Source organism: Trichoderma virens (assembly GCF_000170995.1).
Source record: "Trichoderma virens Gv29-8 chromosome Unknown TRIVIscaffold_93, whole genome shotgun sequence".
Lineage (NCBI taxonomy): Eukaryota > Fungi > Ascomycota > Sordariomycetes > Hypocreales > Hypocreaceae > Trichoderma > Trichoderma virens.
In genome coordinates this window covers 286,991-308,501 of record NW_014013656.1, presented here as the reverse complement: position 1 = coordinate 308,501, position 21,511 = coordinate 286,991, and the positions used below count along the sequence as shown (strand labels likewise).

At 47.0% G+C, this 21,511-nt stretch overlaps 6 protein-coding genes across 6 annotated transcripts; 1 reads left to right on the top strand and 5 right to left on the bottom strand.

Moving 5' to 3' along the window:
* Nucleotides 1–3,377: 3,377 nt before the first annotated feature.
* Nucleotides 3,378–4,637, bottom strand: TRIVIDRAFT_185355 (uncharacterized protein; the record flags this gene model as incomplete). Its single annotated transcript, XM_014093927.1, has 1 exon — nucleotides 3,378–4,637. The coding sequence occupies one exon, from the start codon at nucleotides 4,635–4,637 to the stop codon at nucleotides 3,378–3,380; it is 1,260 nt and encodes a 419-aa protein (XP_013949402.1).
* Nucleotides 4,638–6,374: 1,737 nt separating this feature from the next.
* On the bottom strand, nucleotides 6,375–7,972 carry TRIVIDRAFT_90961 (uncharacterized protein; the record flags this gene model as incomplete). Its single annotated transcript, XM_014093926.1, has 3 exons — nucleotides 6,375–7,294; nucleotides 7,361–7,666; nucleotides 7,720–7,972. Coding segments are annotated over 3 exons (1,479 nt in total), but the record flags the coding sequence as incomplete, so codon positions are not given.
* A 2,587-nt stretch (nucleotides 7,973–10,559) lies between these two features.
* TRIVIDRAFT_51457 (uncharacterized protein) lies at nucleotides 10,560–11,759 on the bottom strand (the record flags this gene model as incomplete). The annotated part of the gene is made up of 1 exon (XM_014093925.1): nucleotides 10,560–11,759. One exon carries the CDS (start codon nucleotides 11,757–11,759, stop codon nucleotides 10,560–10,562), a length of 1,200 nt encoding a protein of 399 aa, XP_013949400.1.
* Nucleotides 11,760–13,727: 1,968 nt separating this feature from the next.
* TRIVIDRAFT_51440 (uncharacterized protein) lies at nucleotides 13,728–14,624 on the bottom strand (the record flags this gene model as incomplete). The annotated part of the gene is made up of 1 exon (XM_014093924.1): nucleotides 13,728–14,624. One exon carries the CDS (start codon nucleotides 14,622–14,624, stop codon nucleotides 13,728–13,730), a length of 897 nt encoding a protein of 298 aa, XP_013949399.1.
* Nucleotides 14,625–15,329: 705 nt separating this feature from the next.
* On the top strand, nucleotides 15,330–15,797 carry TRIVIDRAFT_120839 (uncharacterized protein; the record flags this gene model as incomplete). The annotated part of the gene is made up of 1 exon (XM_014093923.1): nucleotides 15,330–15,797. A coding segment is annotated over one exon (468 nt), but the record flags the coding sequence as incomplete, so codon positions are not given.
* Nucleotides 15,798–18,412: 2,615 nt separating this feature from the next.
* TRIVIDRAFT_51503 (uncharacterized protein) lies at nucleotides 18,413–20,557 on the bottom strand (the record flags this gene model as incomplete). Its single annotated transcript, XM_014093922.1, has 1 exon — nucleotides 18,413–20,557. One exon carries the CDS (start codon nucleotides 20,555–20,557, stop codon nucleotides 18,413–18,415), a length of 2,145 nt encoding a protein of 714 aa, XP_013949397.1.
* Nucleotides 20,558–21,511: the final 954 nt, after the last annotated feature.

Below are 21,511 nucleotides of genomic sequence, written 5' to 3'. Positions count from 1 at the left end.
AAAACCTATTATAATAGTAGTTTTTTTTATATATTTATTACTAAAGTTTACTATTATATATTTATAGTTTTTTAATTACAGTTTATATTTTTTATAATTGTATATAATTTTAATAGGCGTTATTTTAATATATATTTTAGTTTTATTTAACAGCTTATTCCCTTACTGTAAGTTAAGCTTTAACTTTATTTACAGTAACTTAATGTTAGTTAATATTTATAAGCTTTACTAATATTAAATCTACTCTTAAAATAAACCACTAAGCTTTTACGTTTTTATTTATTTTATTTACTTTATTATATAATAATAACTTTTTATTAATATACTTTTATAAAAATAATACTTTTTCTTTATTAAAAAAATATTATAATTTATTTACTTTTATTATAATAACTCTATAGTTATATTAGAATCTTTATTAAAAAATATTAATTTATACATTTAAGCTAAACGTTAGTCTTTTTTATATTTTATTATTTAAAGATTAAAACTATTTATATTTATTTAACTTAAAAAATAATAAAATATTAGGTATAATATTTTATAGAACTATCTTTTTACTATAGTTAATTATTAATTACTTTAATAAGTTAATATATAATAAAATTATTATAACTAAGGTATTTAAAGTTAGGATATCTACCTTAAATATATAATAATAGTTTATTTTAAATAATTATATCTTTTATTAAGGCTTATTATATATATAACGATTTTAGTTAATTTTTATAAATTATTAATATTTAGCTTCCTAATATTATAGATTATAATAATAGTTTTTTAGAAAAGCTTTAAATTAAACATTAAACTATTATATATATCTAAAGGAGTTAAGTACTAGCCTATTTACGTTATATAATTTACTTTACTGATTATAATTATAATATAGTTTATATATATCTTAGCGAGGGTTAAATACCTATTGGTTTAGGTATAAGGTATACTGGAAACCTTAGTCTATATCTTTATATATATTATCCTAGCTGGAATACAGCCTAAAGTTATTATAGTAATTATAACCTTTTACTTAGTTTAGTAATACCGGTGAGTTTTATAGCTAGGGAGCTGCTTTATAACCTTAACTAATTTAGTTTATATTATCCTTTATAGTTAGGCTATTATAAAATTGCTTAATTATTTATTATATAGCCTAGATATTATTTAATAAAGAGGATTAATTATATAATTTATTTAGTACTGTTATTTTTATTATTTATTATTTTTTTATTAATATTTTATAAATTATAATAATTATTAATATTATTAGATTTTTAAATAAAATAGAAATAAGGTTTTAATATTATTTTATTTAAATTTTAGAGGAGGTTAATTATATTAATATAATATCCTTTAGATATTCTGCCTATAGATATTATAATAAATTAAGGTAAATAGGCTTTAGGTTTACTAAAGCTGGTTTTACAGTAGTTATTAATACTGCAGTTATTAGTGCTATTTATAAAAGGCTGTTAATTACCTTTAGCGTAGCTTAATTAAATATAAGGCGTTTATTGGCGGATTAAGTGCTTAATTAATTTAATATAATCGCTATATTAAGAAGAGTTTAGTTAAGTTAGTTAAAAAAGAAAAATATTATAGCTTTGCTTAATTAAATATAAGGCGTTTATTGGCGGATTAAGTGCTTAATTAATTTAATATAATCGCTATATTAAGAAGAGTTTAGTTAAGTTAGTTAAAAAAGAAAAATATTATAGCTTTTTTAAAATTAAACAGTAAGCTTTATATAGTTAATTTATTTTATTTTATAAATAGGAAATATTATATATTTTATATTTTTAAAAGTAATTATTATATATTATTTATAGGTTATATATATTATAAAAATATTTATTTTTAAACTCTATTTATTAATATTAATAATATATTTTAAGTAATAAAAAGATATTATTAATAAATAATTTATAAATATAAACTTTACTTTTTATATATATTTTATTTTATAATAATTAAAAGTAAAGGTAATATAATAATCTTTAGTAAAAATAAATAAAGTTAAGATTATAAAAGTTTAAAGTAATATAAAAAAAAGATTAATAATAGTAAAAATATATTATTTATTAATATATTAAAAAGTAGGGGAAGGTTATTTTATTTAATAATTATTAGCTTTAAAATAAATAAAAAAAGTTTTATTACTTTTTAATTTATTAATTTAATTACTATTATTAAAGAAAGTTAATTTAATAAAGTTTAATTAATAAATAAAGTTAAGTAAGAATTAATTATTTATAAAAGAGGTATTACTGTTAATATAGGTTTTATAAAAGTAAATGCTGCTGTATTTATTATATCTGTTAATATTAAAATAACTTTAAGCTGGGATAGGATTATTAATAGTTAACTTTTAGCCTTTATTTATAAAATAAACTGCCTAAAGCTATTTTATAGTTTATTACTGTAGTAGTTTATTTTTATTTTTTTTATTAATATAAGTAAAGTGAGGTGCTGTTTATTATATATTTATAAAAATAGCTATATTAAGTTAATTTAAGTTTTAGCTAAGGTTAATTATATTTAGTTAATCTACTGTAAAAACGCCGACGGTTTTTAATTATTGGGTTCTGTTAATAAATTTTAAGGCGTTTATAATTGCTATTATATAAGATATTAATGTTAGGAGAGGTATATAGAAGTTGGACATTTAGATTACTGTAGTAAGGGATTAAGAGATATATAAAAGATGACTTACTGCTATTTAACCTTTGTGGAGGTAATTACTTAATATATATACCTATATATTAGGTACCGGAGGTTATGTGACCTCACAGATCAGGTCAAAACTTGTAAATGTATATAGAGGATAGCTTGAGTTGTCCTGTTCGTCGAGACTACCAGGCATCATAATGTTTTGTTGTGTAGTTGGTGAGATTGTTGAACTGGAGGAACTAATTTTTGCTCATCACAATATTACTTCCTTTTTCCTTAAAATAAACCCATTAACTATCCTAAAGCTGTTAATAATCTCGTTATCCCTGAACGTTAATATTTTCCCATCCATCAAGATAATCTATGACAGCAATAAGATCGTAGAAATCTGCAACCAGGCTGGAAATCCCATACCCATTAACACGAGTGTCCGATATCACGCGCATCAGATGCGCCCGCCTCATCTGAGCAGACGGAGTGGTACCGGAATCCCCCTCAAACGGAATTGCCCTCTGCAAGCGGAAATACTCCCTCCATTGACGACACGCTGCCCATAACTGCTGAGAATTGTTCCAGATTTGCCCGGGTCCAGTTACATTAATGTCGACAACTTTTTGAACCAACTCCCTCGTTCTGTAGAGGAATTGGTCGCGTTCCCTTGCGATAGTTGCATCGACGGAATCTTTGGTCAAATATCCCACCAAGCCATTCTATGATAACGTTAGTATCAGCCCAGTTTCCAATTCTATAACATGTGGCAGACATACCGAGGGTGAGCTAGTCGGGGGGCGACCCATTCCTCCTGGTCCTCCAGTTCCGATCCCTCCAGAGCCATTACCTCCAGAGCCAGAGCCAGGGCCAGAGCCAGAGCCATTTCCTCCAAAAGAACCATTTGCTCCAGATCCGATTCCTCCAGGCACGTTTCCTTCAGGCAGGATTACTCCAGATCCAGTCCCGCCAGGCCCTGACCCTGCCCCAGAACCAACATCTTCCTTAATCGGCTTCTCAGCCTGAATATTCTCCACTGGTATCCGAAGCAAAAGATCCTTTGCATATGCAGCCGCCGTCATCGCCGCATATCCTTGCCACTGCTTATTCTTATGCGTATCCGAATAATCGCATATCCCCCGAATAACCAAGCAGGGAAAATGATTCATCAATCCCGCCGCTTCCATCTCGAAACACAAGACGTCCTTTTCCGCAGCAAGCTTATCCCTAACCTGAGCATCCTTCATCAGCTGATTCGCCGACGCAATCAGTCCGTAGTGAATAGCAGGATTGTCCTCGTAGTCATCCTCCCGGGGCTGTCGTTTGATTATCCGTGACGGGTCATCTCCGCAAAGTTCTGCGCAGGAGACATCGCTGTCTATAGGATGGGTAATCACAGATTGGTATAACCTGTCGCTGCTTGCAGGCGGTCGCTGGTATTTCTTCCGGAGTCTCGGGTTTTGCGTTACGATTCTCTTGATAGTCTGATCAAGTTGATGACCCTCATTCTCATACTGAGCTCTGATACTGCTCACGGCCGTCCTTAGGAGCGTAGGAGGTTGGTTTAGAAATCCTGTGATTTGGAATGCCTGATTTTGTATCGTTTTCCCAAAATCATACTGTAGCACGCCACCCCGTCCGTCACGAGGAGCGCTCACCACAACGTCGCCAAGCCGAATGTCATGTCTCCTGCTCGGCGCACCGCCACCAATGCCAACCATCAGGCCAATCCTAATATTGCGGAAAGTGCGCAACATGTTAGCAGCAACGGTGGCGGCAGCTGTTGTTCCATACTCTCCATCGGGTAAAACAGCTAGAGCAACGTTGTGTCTTCCAATTTTGCCCAGTGTATAGCTGTTATCGTCCCCCCGGGAAACGTGCATGGGTAAGTCATGTTTCTCATCAAGAAGGTTCTGGGCGGCAACAAATTCCGTGACTATGGCACAGATCCAGCCTACGGTATAATCATTGGGGTTCGCCATGCCGACAGGAGCGACTTGGGTAAGGGACAGAAGACTGTAAAGCTCTCGAAAGCTCGGGTAATATGAGTATGTTGATGCTAATGGCAGTACAGTATTCAAACCCAGCGAAAGCAAGTGAGAAATATATCTCTAGAGAGGCAGGAATGCTAATACAGAAGCGTGCTACCTAAAGGATGGAGAGAGGGGTTGGGCACATGCAGCTATTCCTGCAACTTCCAGCCGCATGCAGGTAACATCGACCATCAACGGCTCAACTGCCGCCACGTCAGAAGTGTACTAAAACAAGCGAATCGAATAGTATGCTTAGCTATGAGCCTTTTCTCGTCTGCCGTGTGTGCATAACTAGTAACGGGTAGTGTAATCGCAAGGCTTTTCCTGTAGGTCTTACTTAAATGGCTTTTTGAGACTGGGATTGCCAGCGGAAGTACATGACTATATCAGAAATCAGAAATACGGCAGTTGCGAGAGTCGCTTGCATTATTATCACTTGGCCAATTATCACTTCTGGTTACTGATGCGTTGCCATGCAATGCCTCACAACTTCTAGCAAGTTTGCTCATAGAGCTTCAATGAACGCCAGTCTTATCTGCCTGATTGGAATAAATATTCGATACTGCAAATGTTTATCAATGAATCTACAAAAGTGACAAGATTGTCATTATTCATGATTCAAGGATGTTTGGACATTCTCTTCCTAGGGCTATAGGGGAGAGAAGAATTGAGGAATATCGCCCCCATATAAATGTTGACCTATTTCCCCCGTTTAGGTAGTCGCAGACTTAGATTCACCGACTGTCAAGCAGTGGATTTAAAAGCAGACGCAACGATCTTAGTATCTAGCACTAGCAATAAAGCTTAACTTAACTCTGTGTATTTCTAGATCTATCGCGCACTACCACAAGCCATCGCTTCAAACACTTAGAACTTAGTCTATACGTCACAATTACAAATACAAATCACACAACACAAACACTGAAAAGAAAATGCCAAATTGAAGCCCTTTTACTATTTAAACCAACTATCTACACTCGATGCCACCTGAAAGCACTACCAAAAGTCCTTCCAGTCTCCGCCTCCACCTCCACAAGTTTAATCAAAAAGAAGAGAGGAAAAAAAGGCAGGAAAAACCAGCAGCAAGAGAGACAAAAGAAAAATTCAAATAGTCGCAGTTTTCGCCAGGGCCTTCAAGAGGTGGTATCATGTTTCATAGTTTCCTCCCAGGAAATTCCATGGAAAAGTTATTTCCGTCCAAAGCAGAAAGATGTATATATAAAAAGAGGTGGACCTGTTCTAAGGTGCGCGGAGAGGGGGCGGGCTGTTAACGCATATAAAAGACAATCAAGACAAAAAAAAGCCCCAAACGATGTGTATCCGTCGTGACGGTAGATCCCAATGCTATTCAAACTCCAAGGCGCCCGTGCGAGATATGTAACAGTGTGCAAAAGTGTGTTTGTTTGTGTTTGTGAATGTGATGGTATGCGTGTGTGTGTGTTTGTGTATAGAAAGTGCCATTGTCGAGTAGCGTGGCCCCATATGTTCAGTTCAACTCTTGACTCCTGGCTTATCATGTAAATTGGTATACTGGGTTGATTCGATGCCTCTTGCTGCAGGGTCTAGGCTTTCGGTTTTGTCTTCGTGAATTCGTTTGCCAAGTGGGTTGAGCAGGCTCTCTCTCAACAACGTGCCTCAGCTGGATGAAGACCCACTCTCCGAGCTTTGGACTGAGGCTTCAGATTCGGAGCTGTTGCTTCGTTCACGTCGAATCGGACTCGCCCCCTGTTGTATCGCGTCGCTGTAGCTTGGGACAGGATCTTGGGGCGGGGCGGGTTGGCCATGTCCTGCAGGCCTTATCGTTGCCGAAGACTCACCCCTGCTGCGAGTCACGACATGGATAAGAGGGGCGTTCTCATCCTCGCTATCGGTGCTATATCGACGATTGCGATTTTCGGTATAGGTTGGACTTGAATAATCGGGCGGCGGGTTGGTGGCATCCTCGAGGTGGAGATGAAGCGGGTTACCGTCAAAATGCTGTTCGTGGGCAGGGTGTGTGCTGCTGCTGGCCTCACCACCCTCATCGGATGGCACAAGCTGGGCAAGCGAGATGTCGGTTGGACTCCTGACAGGACCGGGGCTAGTGGGAGGGAGAACCCTGAAATTCCCGCTGCGTGATCGTCCGTGCTGTACGTTGAGATCATTTTCGCCCACTCTAACGCTGTATGGCGTGCCGCTCACGGAGTGTCGATGAGCCCGGCCTTGCGAAGAGGTGAAGCCATCCTTGGTACCGGTCTCCAGAAGAATGCTTCCTTGTTCAGAACCGTATGGGGGCGGGGGAGCCAGGCTGCCAGTGACAGGGGCCAGACCCCATTTCTTGACATTTGCCTCAATGAAGACGAAACCAGATTGACCAAAGTTGACATGAACTGTCGCGGGCCCGTTGGCTCCGATGGCCGGGAAGAAATTCTGAGACTTCAAGCCATGAACCACCTCCTCGAGCTTCTTGCCGTTTCGTGTGAAGAAGATGACACCTGTTCGAGGTCTGTAGCCAACGCCAATAACATCGCCAGTGACAATCTGAGGGCCATACGGGGTTCGACTGAATGGCTGGTTGTAGTGTCGTGAACCGTTTGAATGGTAGGCAACAGAGTACTTGTGGAAACCTATAGCGGTTGTTAGAACTCGGAGTCGCAGGGCAACGCCATCGTTGTAATAAAGGGAGGACTCACCAGGCAGTCTAAAGAGAGGGTATGGCTTGGTGGCCATTCCAATAGCAACAAGCGTGTTCTCGGGCTTATCGTAGATCTTGGCCTCCCAGTAGTAGACGTCGTTTTGCTTGGGTACGGGCAGGTTGCTCATGACGGTGCATTCGGAATCGAAAAACTCAATCTCGGTTCGGGCCTGGACGAAGCAATTTGCAATTTCCAGCTCGGGCTCAAACTCCCAGGCCGACACACCCTTTTCCTGGATAGCAAGGTACTGTGAGAGCGAAATATCGGTTTGCGCAGACTCTGGAGGGTTCGCAGTGATGAATGCTACAATTTGACGGTCAGTATGTTCGCTACACTGCGCAGATGGCTCGGTGCACCTTTAGCTCTCAGGTATTCCGTCCTGGACATGTCGTCCATGTTCTCCAAGGCCTCGGCCTCTTCCCTCGCAAACGCCTGTTCGTCGTCATATTCACCCGGTCGGCCGATGCGATCGAGAATGATTCGACCAGAGCCAGCGCATCCAGACGCCCAGAAGATGAATATGACGAGAAAGATGAGGACGATGGAGCCAAAGGAAGACACCAGGCCGATGATGACGCCCGTCAGGGCTGAAGATGGTGACGTCGTCATTGTGATGGAGGGCTTTTCAAATCAAGTCCCAGCCGATGCGATGGATAAAGCAAGAATCTAACATTCGCTCGCAGCGAAAAGAAAAAAGAGAAAGAGACTCCGAGGAGCCAAAGGACGAGACGGCGTCTCCGCCGCGACGGTCGCGGCGCTGCGAGTGTCGGGCGTGTGGTGAGGAGGCTGCGGGGGATGATGATGCTCCAGGCCGGATCTGCAGTGGATGGCGCAGGCGATCGATTCCGCGGAATGTCGAGACTCGTAGACGCAGCAGCCCAAAAGATGTCGAGTCGTCGCTCGTGAGATGCCAGCAAAGAAAAAAAAAAATCAAAAAGGAAGTTGTCTTGGTCGGACCGTTCCGGAGCAGCCGCTGCCAGAGGGCGAAAAATAGCAGTGGAGGGCTGATGGAAAGATTGCGTTTGGGCGGACACGGACGTGGTGCCTCGCCACAGAGGGAGAGGCGACTCGGGAGATAACGCAGCACAGCGCAGGGCAGCAGGCTGTAGCGATTACTCGTGCAATCGTGCTAGCGGCAAGTGTACACACGACTCTGCTAGCACTGGCCGCAGTGAGCTAGCAGGCACTAGAGCGGCAGGCAAGCAGTGAGAGCCCAACTGGCGCTTGGCTCCCGCAGGGGCCCAGAACCGCTAACGTGAGAAGCCGTTGAGGGAATTGGAGAGAGAGAGAGATGGGGAGAGTGATGCCAGGAAGAAAAGGGACCAGAGACAGTGGAATTACTGCCGAAAAGGGGAAGATTGTGTCTAGACAAAAGAGATTGCGTCTGCAGAGGTTGGAAGGGAAGAACGAAAAGAAAAGGAAAGTAACAACTACAAAATAAGGGACCGCGAGAGAGAATCGATGCTCGGCTGCAGACGAAAACGAGACGAGAACAGAAGTGCGTCCCAGCTGGGCAAAGGTTACTGGACGAGAGCGCTGAAGCTAGGCCGGGATCGAAGAGAAGCGCAACGACGAGAGGCTGGGTTTGGAGAGGCAAAAGTGTGGGGCCGCAGGTGCAGTTGTGGAATCTGGAATGTCAGGTCAGGCCAGCATGGAGATGGAGAACTGCCCAGTGGGCATTGTCTGGAGCCGCTAAGTAGCGAGGACTTGGGTGATGCGGTGCACGCAGCAGGACGGTACTTGCGCTTCCCCGCTAAGCAGATAGACACTGCCGCCCTGATTCTGCCAAAAACGCTATCTGGCGCACCACTAAAGCCATGTATCGCCCTGCTGCAGACCCCCGACTAGCTCGTATCCGGTACTTCTCCTTTGGGGCCTTTGCATTAGTGCTAGCGGCCAGTGTGACGCAATGCGGATGACAGGCAGCCTCGTGAGCAACAAAACAGCCGTGCATATTCCAGCCGTGAATTGAATTGAATTTCAGCGTCTCGTATCACAGCCAGAATCCCATCCTCATCCTGCCTCGCTCGCATCTGAAACCCAGCGTCTCGCAATGCCATACCAAAACAGAAGCACCAGTCCAATCCCATCCCATCCGCTCAATTCAGCTTGACTCAACTGAACCCCCTTCGGACGACCCGGGCGCCTAAAAATCCAGCACCTAAAAAAAAAACACGTTACGTCCCCCCCTGGTAGTTTCACCCACACAGCCCGCGAGTTTCAAGCCGTTTTTATGCTGTCTCGGCCTGTCAATGCACCTCCTGCTCCCCCAGAGAGCCACCCCAGGGGAGGCTTATGCGTGCCATTTCTCGCCGTGCCGCGCTTTTTTCAGGGTTCTTGCAAATTGATGATCCACGTCCAGTCTCAATTGGATAGGTTGGACGCTCAAGTCCTATTCATAGCAACGTAGCCGCACCTCTCTTCAAACATGACAAACTGTGCAACATAGCAGGTAGGTGAGGCTTCTCCGTATAAATAAACAACACAACAAGCGCCTCCCAATCAAAACCTCGAAAAGGCCCGTCAACACGTCCATAAGACCAGACGCGACGCAAGGGCGGAATCAGTCCGACACTCTGTTCCTGAGCCACAATCTCAATCTCCGCGTACACGTAAGATTGATGTTGTACCCGTAAAAACACGGAGCACCAGCTACCAACAACAGTTCAAAGCAGAATGTTACCACTGTAAGCCTAGCATGGAACCTGCCAAAAGGGAGTAAATACATGTAAGTTACCAATATTTCATACAACGAAACTATTCTTGTCACTGCATGTCAAAGCAAATCAAGGGAATAAGTATTGTAAAAATTGAATACCATTATTTCATACAGCAAAACTATCCACTATCCCATATTTCATTCATCCACTTCATTCATTGCGTTCATTCCCATAACGTGCATCTCATCTCATCTCATCTCATCCCCTGGTGCGTTACTCACATTACAAAAGAAAAGAAAAAAAAAAGACATTGATACCGCCCTCCCAATCCCTCATCAATAAAAAACCCAATTCCCAGCGTGCCCAAACTGAAACAAACCAGCAAAAGACGCACGCTTTATATAAACAAGGGCGAGAAAAACAAAAAGCATCAGAAATTGAAAATCATCCCATATTTGCCTTGTTGTCCTAGTCAGCCCTTTTCAAAGTAAATCCCATCATTCCCTTCCTCCCCGATCGGCCCGGGCCCCGCCCCTTTAAACATCGGTATTCTCATCCGTATTTCCACGTCGGTATCCGCTCTTGCTGCGCCTCGCCCTGCGCTCCTCTCTCTCCCTCCGCCTCTGCTCCTTCAGCTCAGGCATAGGATGGTGATAGCTCTTGGTGCCAACCTCGCTCTCCTCCTCAGGGATGCTGCTCTCGCCAAGGGTAGTCGAATCGCCAGTGCCGCTGCCCGAGAGCAAACTCTCGCTCAGCTGGCTGTTCGTCACCGCTCCCGCCGCGCGCTGGTATCCAAAGTCTCGCTGGGCAACCCTGTTCGCCGCCCGCAGTCTTCGGGCCTCGGCACGCTCCCGCTCCGCCTCCTTGCTCTCTCTGCGGTCCGCAGTCGAGTACACCTTTCGAATGCCGCCGCTCTTGGCCGTCGTCTTGGGGGGAGCAGATGCCTTGGGGGGGTCCGAGGTGGGCGTGGGTTCCTGGTGCGCGAGCAGTTCAGACGTGGCACCAACAGAAGACTCAGCCGCGTTCGTGGATCCTTCCCATTCAGAGCCCTCGGCCTCCTTGTTGATTCCGCCGACGCGAGCAGCCTTTTCGTGACGGTAGCTGCGCAGATGCTTCTTGGCCTCGCGCTCCGCCTTTTCATCCACGACGCCCTCAAATGCATTGCCAGTCGACTTGCCCTTCTCTCCGCGACGCTTTCTGCGCTCCTCATCGCGAGCCTCACGCTTCTTCTTGCGCTTCTCGCGAGCAAAAATATCACTCGCGCCCGCGGTAATGCCAGTCAAGTAAGTGCTGTCCGTGATTGCAGTTCGCCTGTCATCGTCATCATGGTCGTCGTATCGCTTGTAAACGCTGCCGCCTCCCAAATTAGTCGACTCGGTAGCTCCAGAGAGAATCGTGCCGTTGGGTCCCTTGCGACGCAACACCGTAGACTTGTAGTCGTCCCAATCATCGTCCTTGAACCAAATACCGCCGTTCTTGGCCCAGAAGAAGAACCAGATGCCGGTGACGACAAAGGCAACGCCAATGAGCGCGAAAAGGAAGAAGAAGCCGACATTGTTGATGTCGTGAGGGTCGAGGACGCCCTTGGACGGGTCTTCGGTGCGCTTGGCGAGTCGAGCAAAGACGCGGGCTCCCTGGAGGAGAGGACCGTCTGCCGGGAACTTATCCGTGTCGATGACATCGACAGTCGGTGTGACGGAGAGGCCTTGGCCGGCATTCACCACCGCCGGCGCCATGGTGATTAATGAGTCCTTGGCCGAGTTGAGGTTGTTGGAATGCGGATTGTCTCTCCGGCAAGTAGGTGTAGATACGCGGGCAGCCCAAGTTGAGCCGCAACAATGTCGTTCTTATCCCGCAAGTGGAAAAGGGGCCTTGTCAATGCACAAAGCGCAGCTCTATTCCACCGTTTAGAAGAAGTAAACAAATGGAATAATCGTCACCCCCGGATAGTGAGGTTGCAGAGTTGAAAAAGCACTAACGAAAAGAGCGTGCAGTTGAGGCAGAATGTGCAGCGCAAGCTTACCAGGGGGCCTCGCGTTGTTCCTACAGAAACCGCAAAAATACCGTGGCTGGGGGTTGCGGCGCTAGACCAATCAATTCGTTTTGCTGATCGTTACTCCGTACATGCAAGGCGGCCTCACTACCGTCGATTCTACCAGTAAGCGACTAGTTTGATGTAAATTGTTTACTTTTCCAGAGTGTATGCACTGATAATCAAAGGCCTTCTGCAGTTCTACATCATCTCCAACTTTTTATGTAACTTGCCCAGTACCTTTTCCGTGCCGCCATCAAGTCCAAATCGGGATGACGCACGCAAGTAAACACGCCGACCCAGCAACGCCCCACTCCCGTCGATCGATCCAATCACGCTCCACCTCTATTCCAGCGGACCCTCCAGAAAGGCTTGTGGGACTCGGGATCTGGGCTTGAAAGTGCCACTGCTTTTTTAAGTTTGACCACTGCCGTACTTTTTTGCCTTACACTAAGCATCAGAACAGACATATCGTTTTGATACTGTACTCGTACATCCCATCTAGGTTTGGTGCAGGCCGAGCAACAAATGAATGATGGAAAGACTTCACCAAATGCGATATCCGAGTCCAAGGGATGCTCTATTCAACAGCCCAAATTAATATGGAAATAACCTCAGGATGCTTTGCCGAATATACTCCATCTCATCTGGGCGGCAATGCCAACCCTCCCTCCAAAACTGTGTCCATGGTGTAAGGAAGCGGTATCCATCGGGGCCTTTAATCGACATCAACTCCAGCATCTTACGCATTCCATCTCCAGTCCGCAGGCGTTTCTGAGCAACCGGCGTCAGGCTCATCATTGTCTGCGTAACATAAAGCACGTTTGCCGCAATCGCCGCTGCAATTGGCGCCGCGTAGGACGTCCCTGATTTCAATCTCTGCCTTCCTTGGGCATCGGTAATGAGGATCCCGGTGCCCAGAGTCATAAAGTTCTCGTCGTTATCTACCGCAAGAGGACTGATGCCGCCATCCTTGCCTTTTCCATCTGATGCATGGATACAAATCACATCGCGACAGACGGCCGGAAAGCTTCTCGGTCCATGACTACCGTGGTTGGCGGCGGCGGCAAATATGATTTTCGTCCTTGCGTTCGATAATGCATCCTCGATGTCTTGGAAAGCCTTGATGAGATTTTTATCCTCTAGAGCTGGCAATTTAAGACCAAAAGACATGGTTATAATGTCAACGTTCCACTGTTCGACCGCGTAGCTGATTGCCTATGTGAGTGGTTAGAGACGGGTAGACACGATTCAGAGAAGAGAGCACACTTTCGCCACGTTGCTGGCCTCCTCCACGTTAAACGTATTTTTATTGAATACCTTCGCGACACATATCTCGGCCCATGGAGCAACTCTAAGCAGGAGATCGGTTATATTCGTCCCGTGACCGTCATCGTCGTGGACGTCATCTGGGTCACCCACCCAGCTATGGCACCGGTTTTTGTCCAGGCGTTTTGAGGCGAAGCCACCTTGTATTCCGCCATGCGTTTTGTTAATGCCTGTGTCGAGAACTGCAATTCGAACTGGTGGAACTGAACGAGATGCTGAGTTGCCCAGCTGTCTTGCGTACCACTGGCAGGAATTGTGGAACATGTTCAATTGATTGAAGAAATCAGCTGTTCCCCTCTTTTTCCTACCGAGACTCTGAATTAGAGCTGTTCGCAAAGGCCGATCATTGTACGTACTCTTCATTATACTCATTCATATCATCGAATAGCTCTATGGTAGCTGGTTGTATTCCTGGAAGCTTCTTCAGGGTCTTCTCGAGCCCCATTCTGCTCCATAGAGTATCGGAGTGGTCGGCACCAAGCGTCTTCTCTCTCCCATCGGCTGTTTCTCGAAAGACCTTCTCAGCCTCTCCGTATTTACCTTGGTGGTATAAAGACTCTGCCAGATAATGCTTGCTCCATAGTGTATTAGCATCATCAGCACCAAGTGTTAATTTTCTCCCTTCAGCTGTTTCTCGGAAAATAATCTCGGCCACGTTATATTTTTCTTGGCGGTATAGAGACTCTGCTAGCCGGTGCTTACTCCACAGAGTATCAGGATTATTTTCACCAAGTGATATTTTTCTCCCTTCAGCTGTTTCTCGGAAAACAGTCTCTGCCTCTTCATATTTCCCTTGGTGGTATAGAGACTCTGCTAGGTAGTGCTTACTCCATAGAGTGTCGGGATTATCAACACCAAGTCCGTCCTTTCTCCCTTCAGCTGTTTCTCGAAAAATGTTCTCGGCTTCGTTATATTTTCCTTGACGGTATAGAGACTCTGCTAGACGGTGCTTACTCCACAGAGTATCAGGATTATTCACACCAAGCGATATCTTTCTCCCCTCAGCCGCTTCTCGAAAGACATTCTCGGCCTCTTCATATTTTCCTTGGTGGTATAAAGATTCTGCTAAATGGTGCTTGCTCCATAGAGTGTCAGGATTATTAACACCAAGTGTCGTCTTTCTCCCTTCGGCTGTTTCTCGAAAGAGCTTCTCGGCCTCTTCATATTTTCCATTTTTATATAGCTCCTCTGCCTTTTGATACTTGTGGTAAAGGTCCTCAGAATGGCCCGCGTCTGTCATTGTCCTGTCCTTGTAATGCTTCGTGTAAGTTGCTTCTGGCTGTGTAGCTTCATCCGCGTTGGTCGAATGGAATTAGATATGAGATTGCCATAAGATGGTCGATCGCCTCATGCCGCTTAAATTTACCTTTAGCATATGAGATAATTATTCTGCAACTCTCCTCAAATTGGACATATACCGATCAATTCATTGGTTGTGTTGACATCTGCGTCTGTGTTTAGGCTTATACCTGAACCTTAATTACATGCCGAGAGGCTGAAGTAATACCATTTGGCAGGTCAACTGGTGCGGGGCATCGGGCTTTTCCAGTCTGCTCAATTTGCCGCCCGCACGCTGATTCGATGATCGCGTTGACTTGGTGGTCGCCATGAGCCACCACTTGGCCTTTAGGCAGCCAGCTGAACCTCCCTGTTTGTTGTAAGGTTTGCTCTTCAACCATATGACCTCAAAGCTTTCAGCTCCTGTTGCTGAGAGTTCCAGGACCTTCTATGACTTCAAAGTTTGTACAAGGCACGTTTCCTGTATGTACAGTAACAGGCTATTTCCTGCCCCAAGGGCGCATTTCCTTGCGTCCTTCAACTTCCTAGCTGTCATTTTACGTATATGAAAACGTTATATTTTCCATTCAACTAGCTAGAAATCAAGAGCTCCTATCACATTAATTCCCTTGCATTCAGCTTGACAGCTAGTATGTCTATCAACCCGATACCATCTTACCACCTCTGCCCAGATTTCTCAATCGCGCCACCACCTGATGGACCTCTGCATCTGGGGTCAATCTTGAAAAGCCTCGACATTGACGGACTGGCCCCTCTCAACGAAAACTCGCGTATTGAAGTCCCTGCCCACATGGTCCTGCCCCGACAAGGGCCAGACATCAAGACTGGGTTCTCATGCACATTGAACCAGATCAGGTCAACTGAATTTGGTATCTGGGCCAAGATCTTCGGTCTCGACGGGCTTGGGGGCAAACTCGGCTGGCTGCGCAATCGGGACGCGGGCGAGACCCTGGCAATCAAGCAACTTAAGACGGTGTACTTCAACCCAACAGATGAGTATATGGCACAGGCTCTCGCCACACCGAATGTCAAGGCTTTTATTGATAATACCAGGAAGAAGGTGCCATTGTACATGATCACCGGAATCAAAGTTGCGGCGGGGGCCTCTTTGTCGAAGACCAAGGGCAAGACTACAAGTACCATTGCTAAAGGCGGCGTGACGGAGCCCCATTCACAGACGCAGATTGGAGGGCAGGCAAGCTTCACGAGCGTAGACAACGTCGGCGCCTCCTTCGAGGGCTCGACTGACTTTGTTTTGGGCTACCGCGTGAGGAAGATCTTTTGGAAGCACAGAATGAGACAGACTTCGGGGGTCGCGGGCGCGACTCTCGAAGATGACGAAGAGCGATCACCAGATGGGGATATCCTTACTGACGTGGAGTTCGTCAACGACTTTACGGTGGAGAGTGATGCTACTCCTTCAAAGGTGTTTGAGGATGAAAGAGGCCGTGCAGGAGTTGAGCCGTCTGTTTGGGTGATGCCATGAGTTTTTCACAATCTATTTTAACACGAACTCAGAGGTAACGGAGGGAGGGGAATGCCGCTTTTTGATAAGGCCATAATTCTTGGTTCTCCCAACGGCGTCGACTCCCTAATAAACTCTCTATTTCTGTACCGCTTCTTCTCAATGAACGTCTTCAGGACGCTGAAATGCTCTTCAAATTGTGTTAAAGTCTGGGGAGTAAGGTGATGGTGGCTCCACTATCACACCTGCATCTACCTTACTTACATCTGCATCATCTTTGGCGACAAGTGCCAGCATGCATTATCCATGACTAGAACAGACTTGGGTTCCGCATGTCTGCCACAACGTTGCAGCAGTTGTTCGATGAACATGTCAAATATATGACTATCAGTCGATCCTTAGTATACCTACCTTTAAGATAAATAAACAGTGACACTAATTCCTCTTTTTACTGTACTGTACCTACATGTACTTTGTCGCTGCATGTGAAACTTGTGATTCGTTCTGTTAAAGCCAGTACACTGTGTGCTTGAAAACGACACTGGCTTTTAGTCCATTTTAGCAAAAAAGTGGCCAATCTATAAAGTTGTTTTTGTCATTAATACGTGGACGCTGAACTTGAACTGGACTGTACAACGAGATCTCTCACAATCTGTTTACTTGTTCTTGTCCTCGTCCTTGTGCTTGTGCTTGTGCTACTTTCCAGTGGCCGCAACCTCGATGGAAACGTGCATCACAAAGGATCGTACTGTGATCCACACTGCTACGTGGAGGCTTCTCAGCTGTCCTGCTTGATTCACCGCCTGCCTGGCTCCCTGCATACACTTATATGGAGTAGTATTGCCTGCTTCATGCCTTTGAATGTCACTCATGGTGCAAACAGATTTCGTGTAGACAGGCGCAAGAGGCCATTTATTAGATATGAAAATAGAAAACAAATACATGCTTCAATAAGAAAAATACATATTCCATCGTTACAGCCAAAAGGAAAAAGAAAAAAAGAAATAGAATAAAAAAAAAAATCAACGCTTTTGGTTCGTCATCAGGTCATGAAAGAATCGTCAAGCCAATCCCTCTTCATACCTCCAGCAGCGCATGCTATCCAAACACCCCCCCGCTTCGTAATCTAAACCGCCATACCACATCGCCTTTCCCTGCAGCATCTTGTCTATCCATTGTATCACGTCCTCCTCGAGCCATGCATGCATGCACCTCCTCGCATTATGCGTGCTAGCCCACAAGGGTAAGCCGTGAGGGGTATCAGAGTCCGGCTCGAGTGCACGTGGCCGCAAATCACAGCGCTCTCTCCCCCCCAGAGGGAGACAGGAGAAGAGGTGTTTGTCTCGGAGGGAAAAAAGGAGCCGGAGCACGGGGAGCAAATAGCATACCAGTTGAGAATCAATGAGCCCCTCGTGTACGGCAGAGGGAGTGAAGGGGGTGTGAACCCCCATTGCTCGTACAATCTATCGCTTTCGTAACATTGATGAGAAGAAATGAATAAATCAGAAAATTCGATAATATCCTCCTCTTAACACAAAAAAGGGCCGCTATAGTAATAGACTGAAATTTGCCGAACCCAATAAAATAATAAAGACTTTGGCCACAAAGTGCCAGCTCCAAAAAGGGCGTAGATCGGTAGGGAGACGGCTGAGTTCGAGCATCGTCAAGTCCAGGCCCGAGGGGAGAATAAAACACAGCCCTCCTCGAAGACGGCGCCATCTCCCAAGCGGCAAGGTCGGGGGAGTCAGACCAGCTTTCTCCCTGCCTGCCCAATCCATTCTCGATTATCTCACCGACACTCTTTGCAAGTTGTGCGACGCTCAAAGCAGGTTGCAGAAAGAAATAAATGGAAAAATGAAGAATGAAAATAAAATAAAACCCCATACACGTGTACCAAGATCCGCCTAGTAGAGAGCACACAATATCCTTCCCATCACCAACTATTTTGGGGGTATCAGAATGTTTCGCAGCCATGGAATGGCGGCAGGGTATATGAACCACCAAGACAAGCGCAGGATGTGAGGGAAATTAGAAGAGAAGAAGAAAATGTCGTAAAGGAAATAACGGAAATAGAAACAGAAATAGAGAAACGGAGATGAAATTCATTCAGTTGGTCTTCGAGAAAGAAGCAAAACCGATGGCGTCGATATCGTTTGCATGTCGACATCGATGAAAGACAAAAAAGCACTTTTTCATCATGTCATAAGTCGTGAGTTTAGCTTCGTAAATTTTTGAGAGTAGTTTTTCGTTTTTGGTCGTCAACATTAATAAAAGTTGGAGGCAGCAAGGGATGGGTCGTAGGGAGCATGTTCATAAGTAATGTGCTCATATGGCTCATAAGGTTCGTACGGGGCATGCTCGTACGGGGCGTGGATCGGAGCGTAGATGCGGCTGTGGACATCAGACTGGCTGGTTGCGCGAGGGCGGTGCGGCAGCGCTTTGCGGTCCATGCGAGAGCTACGCGCATCATCAAGCTGGTAGACGGTGCTTTCCTTGTCGCTGCCAGCACGAGAAGCGCCTGGCATTCCTGAGCCAGGTCCGGCTCCGGCTCCTCTGCTGCTGCTAAAGGTAATCTCACCACCCTCGCACTCGATCTGGGGGCCGCCGGGAACCTTGACGACCGCCTGGCCAGAGACCTTGATGGTGAAATCGTCATTGTGGGCTGCCGAGGATTGCGTGGTGAGTCCAGTTGTGTGGCTGCTTCGCCTGTAGTCGCTTTCGTCATGGCTGCCGCTGCTCCTGGTGGATCGGCTGCTGGCCAGCTCTCCACGCTTGGATGCCTTGCGCAGAGTCTCAGCCGTCAAGGGCATCGGCGCACCTCCGCTCACGTCCTCCTGATACCGCAGAGCATCAAAGTACTTGCCGGTCTCCTCGAGGCTGACGCCGCCAGACTCCCCGGGGCCGGGTCCATACATGGATGAGCGGCGGCCCCGGTTGCCAGCAGGGACAATGTCATAGCCGTGCTGATCATACGCAACGGAGCTGCTGCGTCGAGGTCGAGTGAGGGCGGTACGGCGCTGGTTAGGAGAGACCTCTTGGTAGAAGTCCACCTCTTCACCCGGGAAGTCGTCTTCGTCAAAGGCATGCTGGTCCACAAAGCCCACAGACCGGCGGTGCGATGGCGGTGGGCGCGGATGGCCCTGTCGAGACAGCGGGCGCTCCCGGGGTTGATGATCTCGGAAATGATCCCGTACTTGCTCTCGCATATGCTCCCGCGGTGCCTCGCGCAGTGGCTCACGCATTGGCTCGCGGGCTGAAGGAGGAGGCTTATAGGCGCCCGAGGTTGGCCTTGCTGATTGAGTACGCTTGAGAGCAAACTCAGAAGGCGGCAACCTCTTGCGCTCCTCCAGTGGTGGCGGCGCCTTCTTGGGACGCGAAGGGCGGCGAGCAACTTTCTGGGCCTGTTCTTCCTCGTAGTCGTCATAGTGTTCGTTAAAGTAGCCTATGGCCTCGGGAGGAGAGCCAAAGCCCATGGCAGAAGCAGGCCGCCCGCCACCATCGAAGCGATGTCTGAGATGCTCTCCCGGGGGCGGCGGTCCCATGGGACTGACACCATCAAAGAAGGGAGGCGGGCCCATGCCCATGGGAGACTGGGGCGGCGGCATGCCAGGATGCATTGGGGGACCGCCAGGAAACATGTGAGGCGGCGGGAAGTTGCCCATGGGGAATGGACCAGGAGGGGGAGGAGGGGGCGCATGAGGTCCAGGCCAGCCCATGTCCAGAGGCGGCCGAGGAGGCTGTCCGTAGTAGCTTGAAGGACGAGATTTGGCACGAGGCCGCTGGCCAGAGGCAGCAGGCTGCTGGAGCTGCTGAACTCCATATGCGGCGGGATCTTCAAACTGGCCTCTTCGATAACCACCCTGGGAGACGACGGGCTGAGAGGCGGCATGCTTGGGGGGGCCGGGCCGGCTCTTCTTAGGGCCCCTGGGGTCTCTCGGGTCCCTGGGCTCTCTGAGGTCTCTTAGATCTCTCGCGTCTCTGGGGTCTCTGTCCTTGGGCTGGGGCCGGGGCCTTCTGTGGTCTTCGTCGTCTCTGGGCCTCCTCTCGCGTCTTTGGCGATCATCTCGGGCAATTGCTCTGGGGCCATGAGGGTCTCGAGAATCTCTAGGGTCGTGGTGAAGGTCTCGATCCTTGTGCGATGGGCGTCTGTGATCAACTGGGAGGGGCCTCGTCCTGTCCCGGGCGACGGGTGCTTGCGTGCTGTCAGAGTCGGTGAGGCTGCTGCTGCTCGAAGCTGTTTCATCCTCGGAGTCGGACTCTGGCAATCTGGGCTTGCCGGTGTTGGATCGCTCAGGGCTTCTGGCCGCCGCTGATCTGGCGTATCGACGAGTGCTCTCCACGCCGAGGGTGCTGTGCTCCTCGTCAACGTCCTCCACGTAGCCAACCATGGACTCGCCGCCGACGGGCATGTTGTATAATTGAAAAGGGTGATTGCCCCGAGAGGAGCAGATGAATGGTAGGAATGGTGTTGTAAAGAAGAAGAAGAAGAAGAAGAAGCCGCACTAAGGCGGGGGGATCGGGTTCGTTTGAGTAGCTGTTGCGTGAGAAGCTGTCAGCATCCAAGGTGGGCGTCTAGGCAGCGACTAGGCAATCAGGCGGTGGGCGATAGATGGGCGTATCGATTAGCGCATGGACGAGCTTGAAGCGAAAATAAAGAGCTCGGCGACTGCAAAAACGCTGTGTGAGAAGAGAACTGCGGAGGTGATGAATGATGAATGACACAAGGTGAGACGCAACCCCTCTCTCAGAGCGATGGGCCGGGATAATAAAGAATCAACGAAGCCCAGCAAACAGAAATTTTTCTTCGTCTCGCCAAAATGACTGGAGGTCGGCGCTTTGTCAACTGCAAGACCAACGGACAGCGCAGTAGCGGCTGCGTCGAGGTTTTAATCGCCCGTTGTCGCTGATCCAATGGCCGCAAAGTGTGTGCAGAGGGCAGGCAGAGCGCTACAAGGGCGGGAATGAGGGGTGCGAAGGTTCGGGTTTGGGTGGCATGGGGGTGGGCAGAGGGGGTGGGCAGGGAGGGGCTGGCAGGGGGGTGCTCTAGGGGCTAATGCGCTGTCGCTGCACTGGATCTGGCGCTGTGTGTCAGTGTGCTGAGCACTGTGGAAGGGTGGATTGATCAATATTGATTCAATGATTGATGCGATGATCAACAGCTGTGCTCTCTCAACTGTCATAAAGGGGGGAGAGAAGAGACTCCCATGAATGGCTTGGGCAGCGACTGTCTGTCCGTCTGTGCGAGGCGACGGCGCGGACGCAAGGGAGAGCTGGACTCGATAGACGAAGCAGATCCAGTTGATTTGATGCAAGAGGGGCGATTCCATCCATTTCATGTGCACTGAGCAGATGGTGGTGTGTTT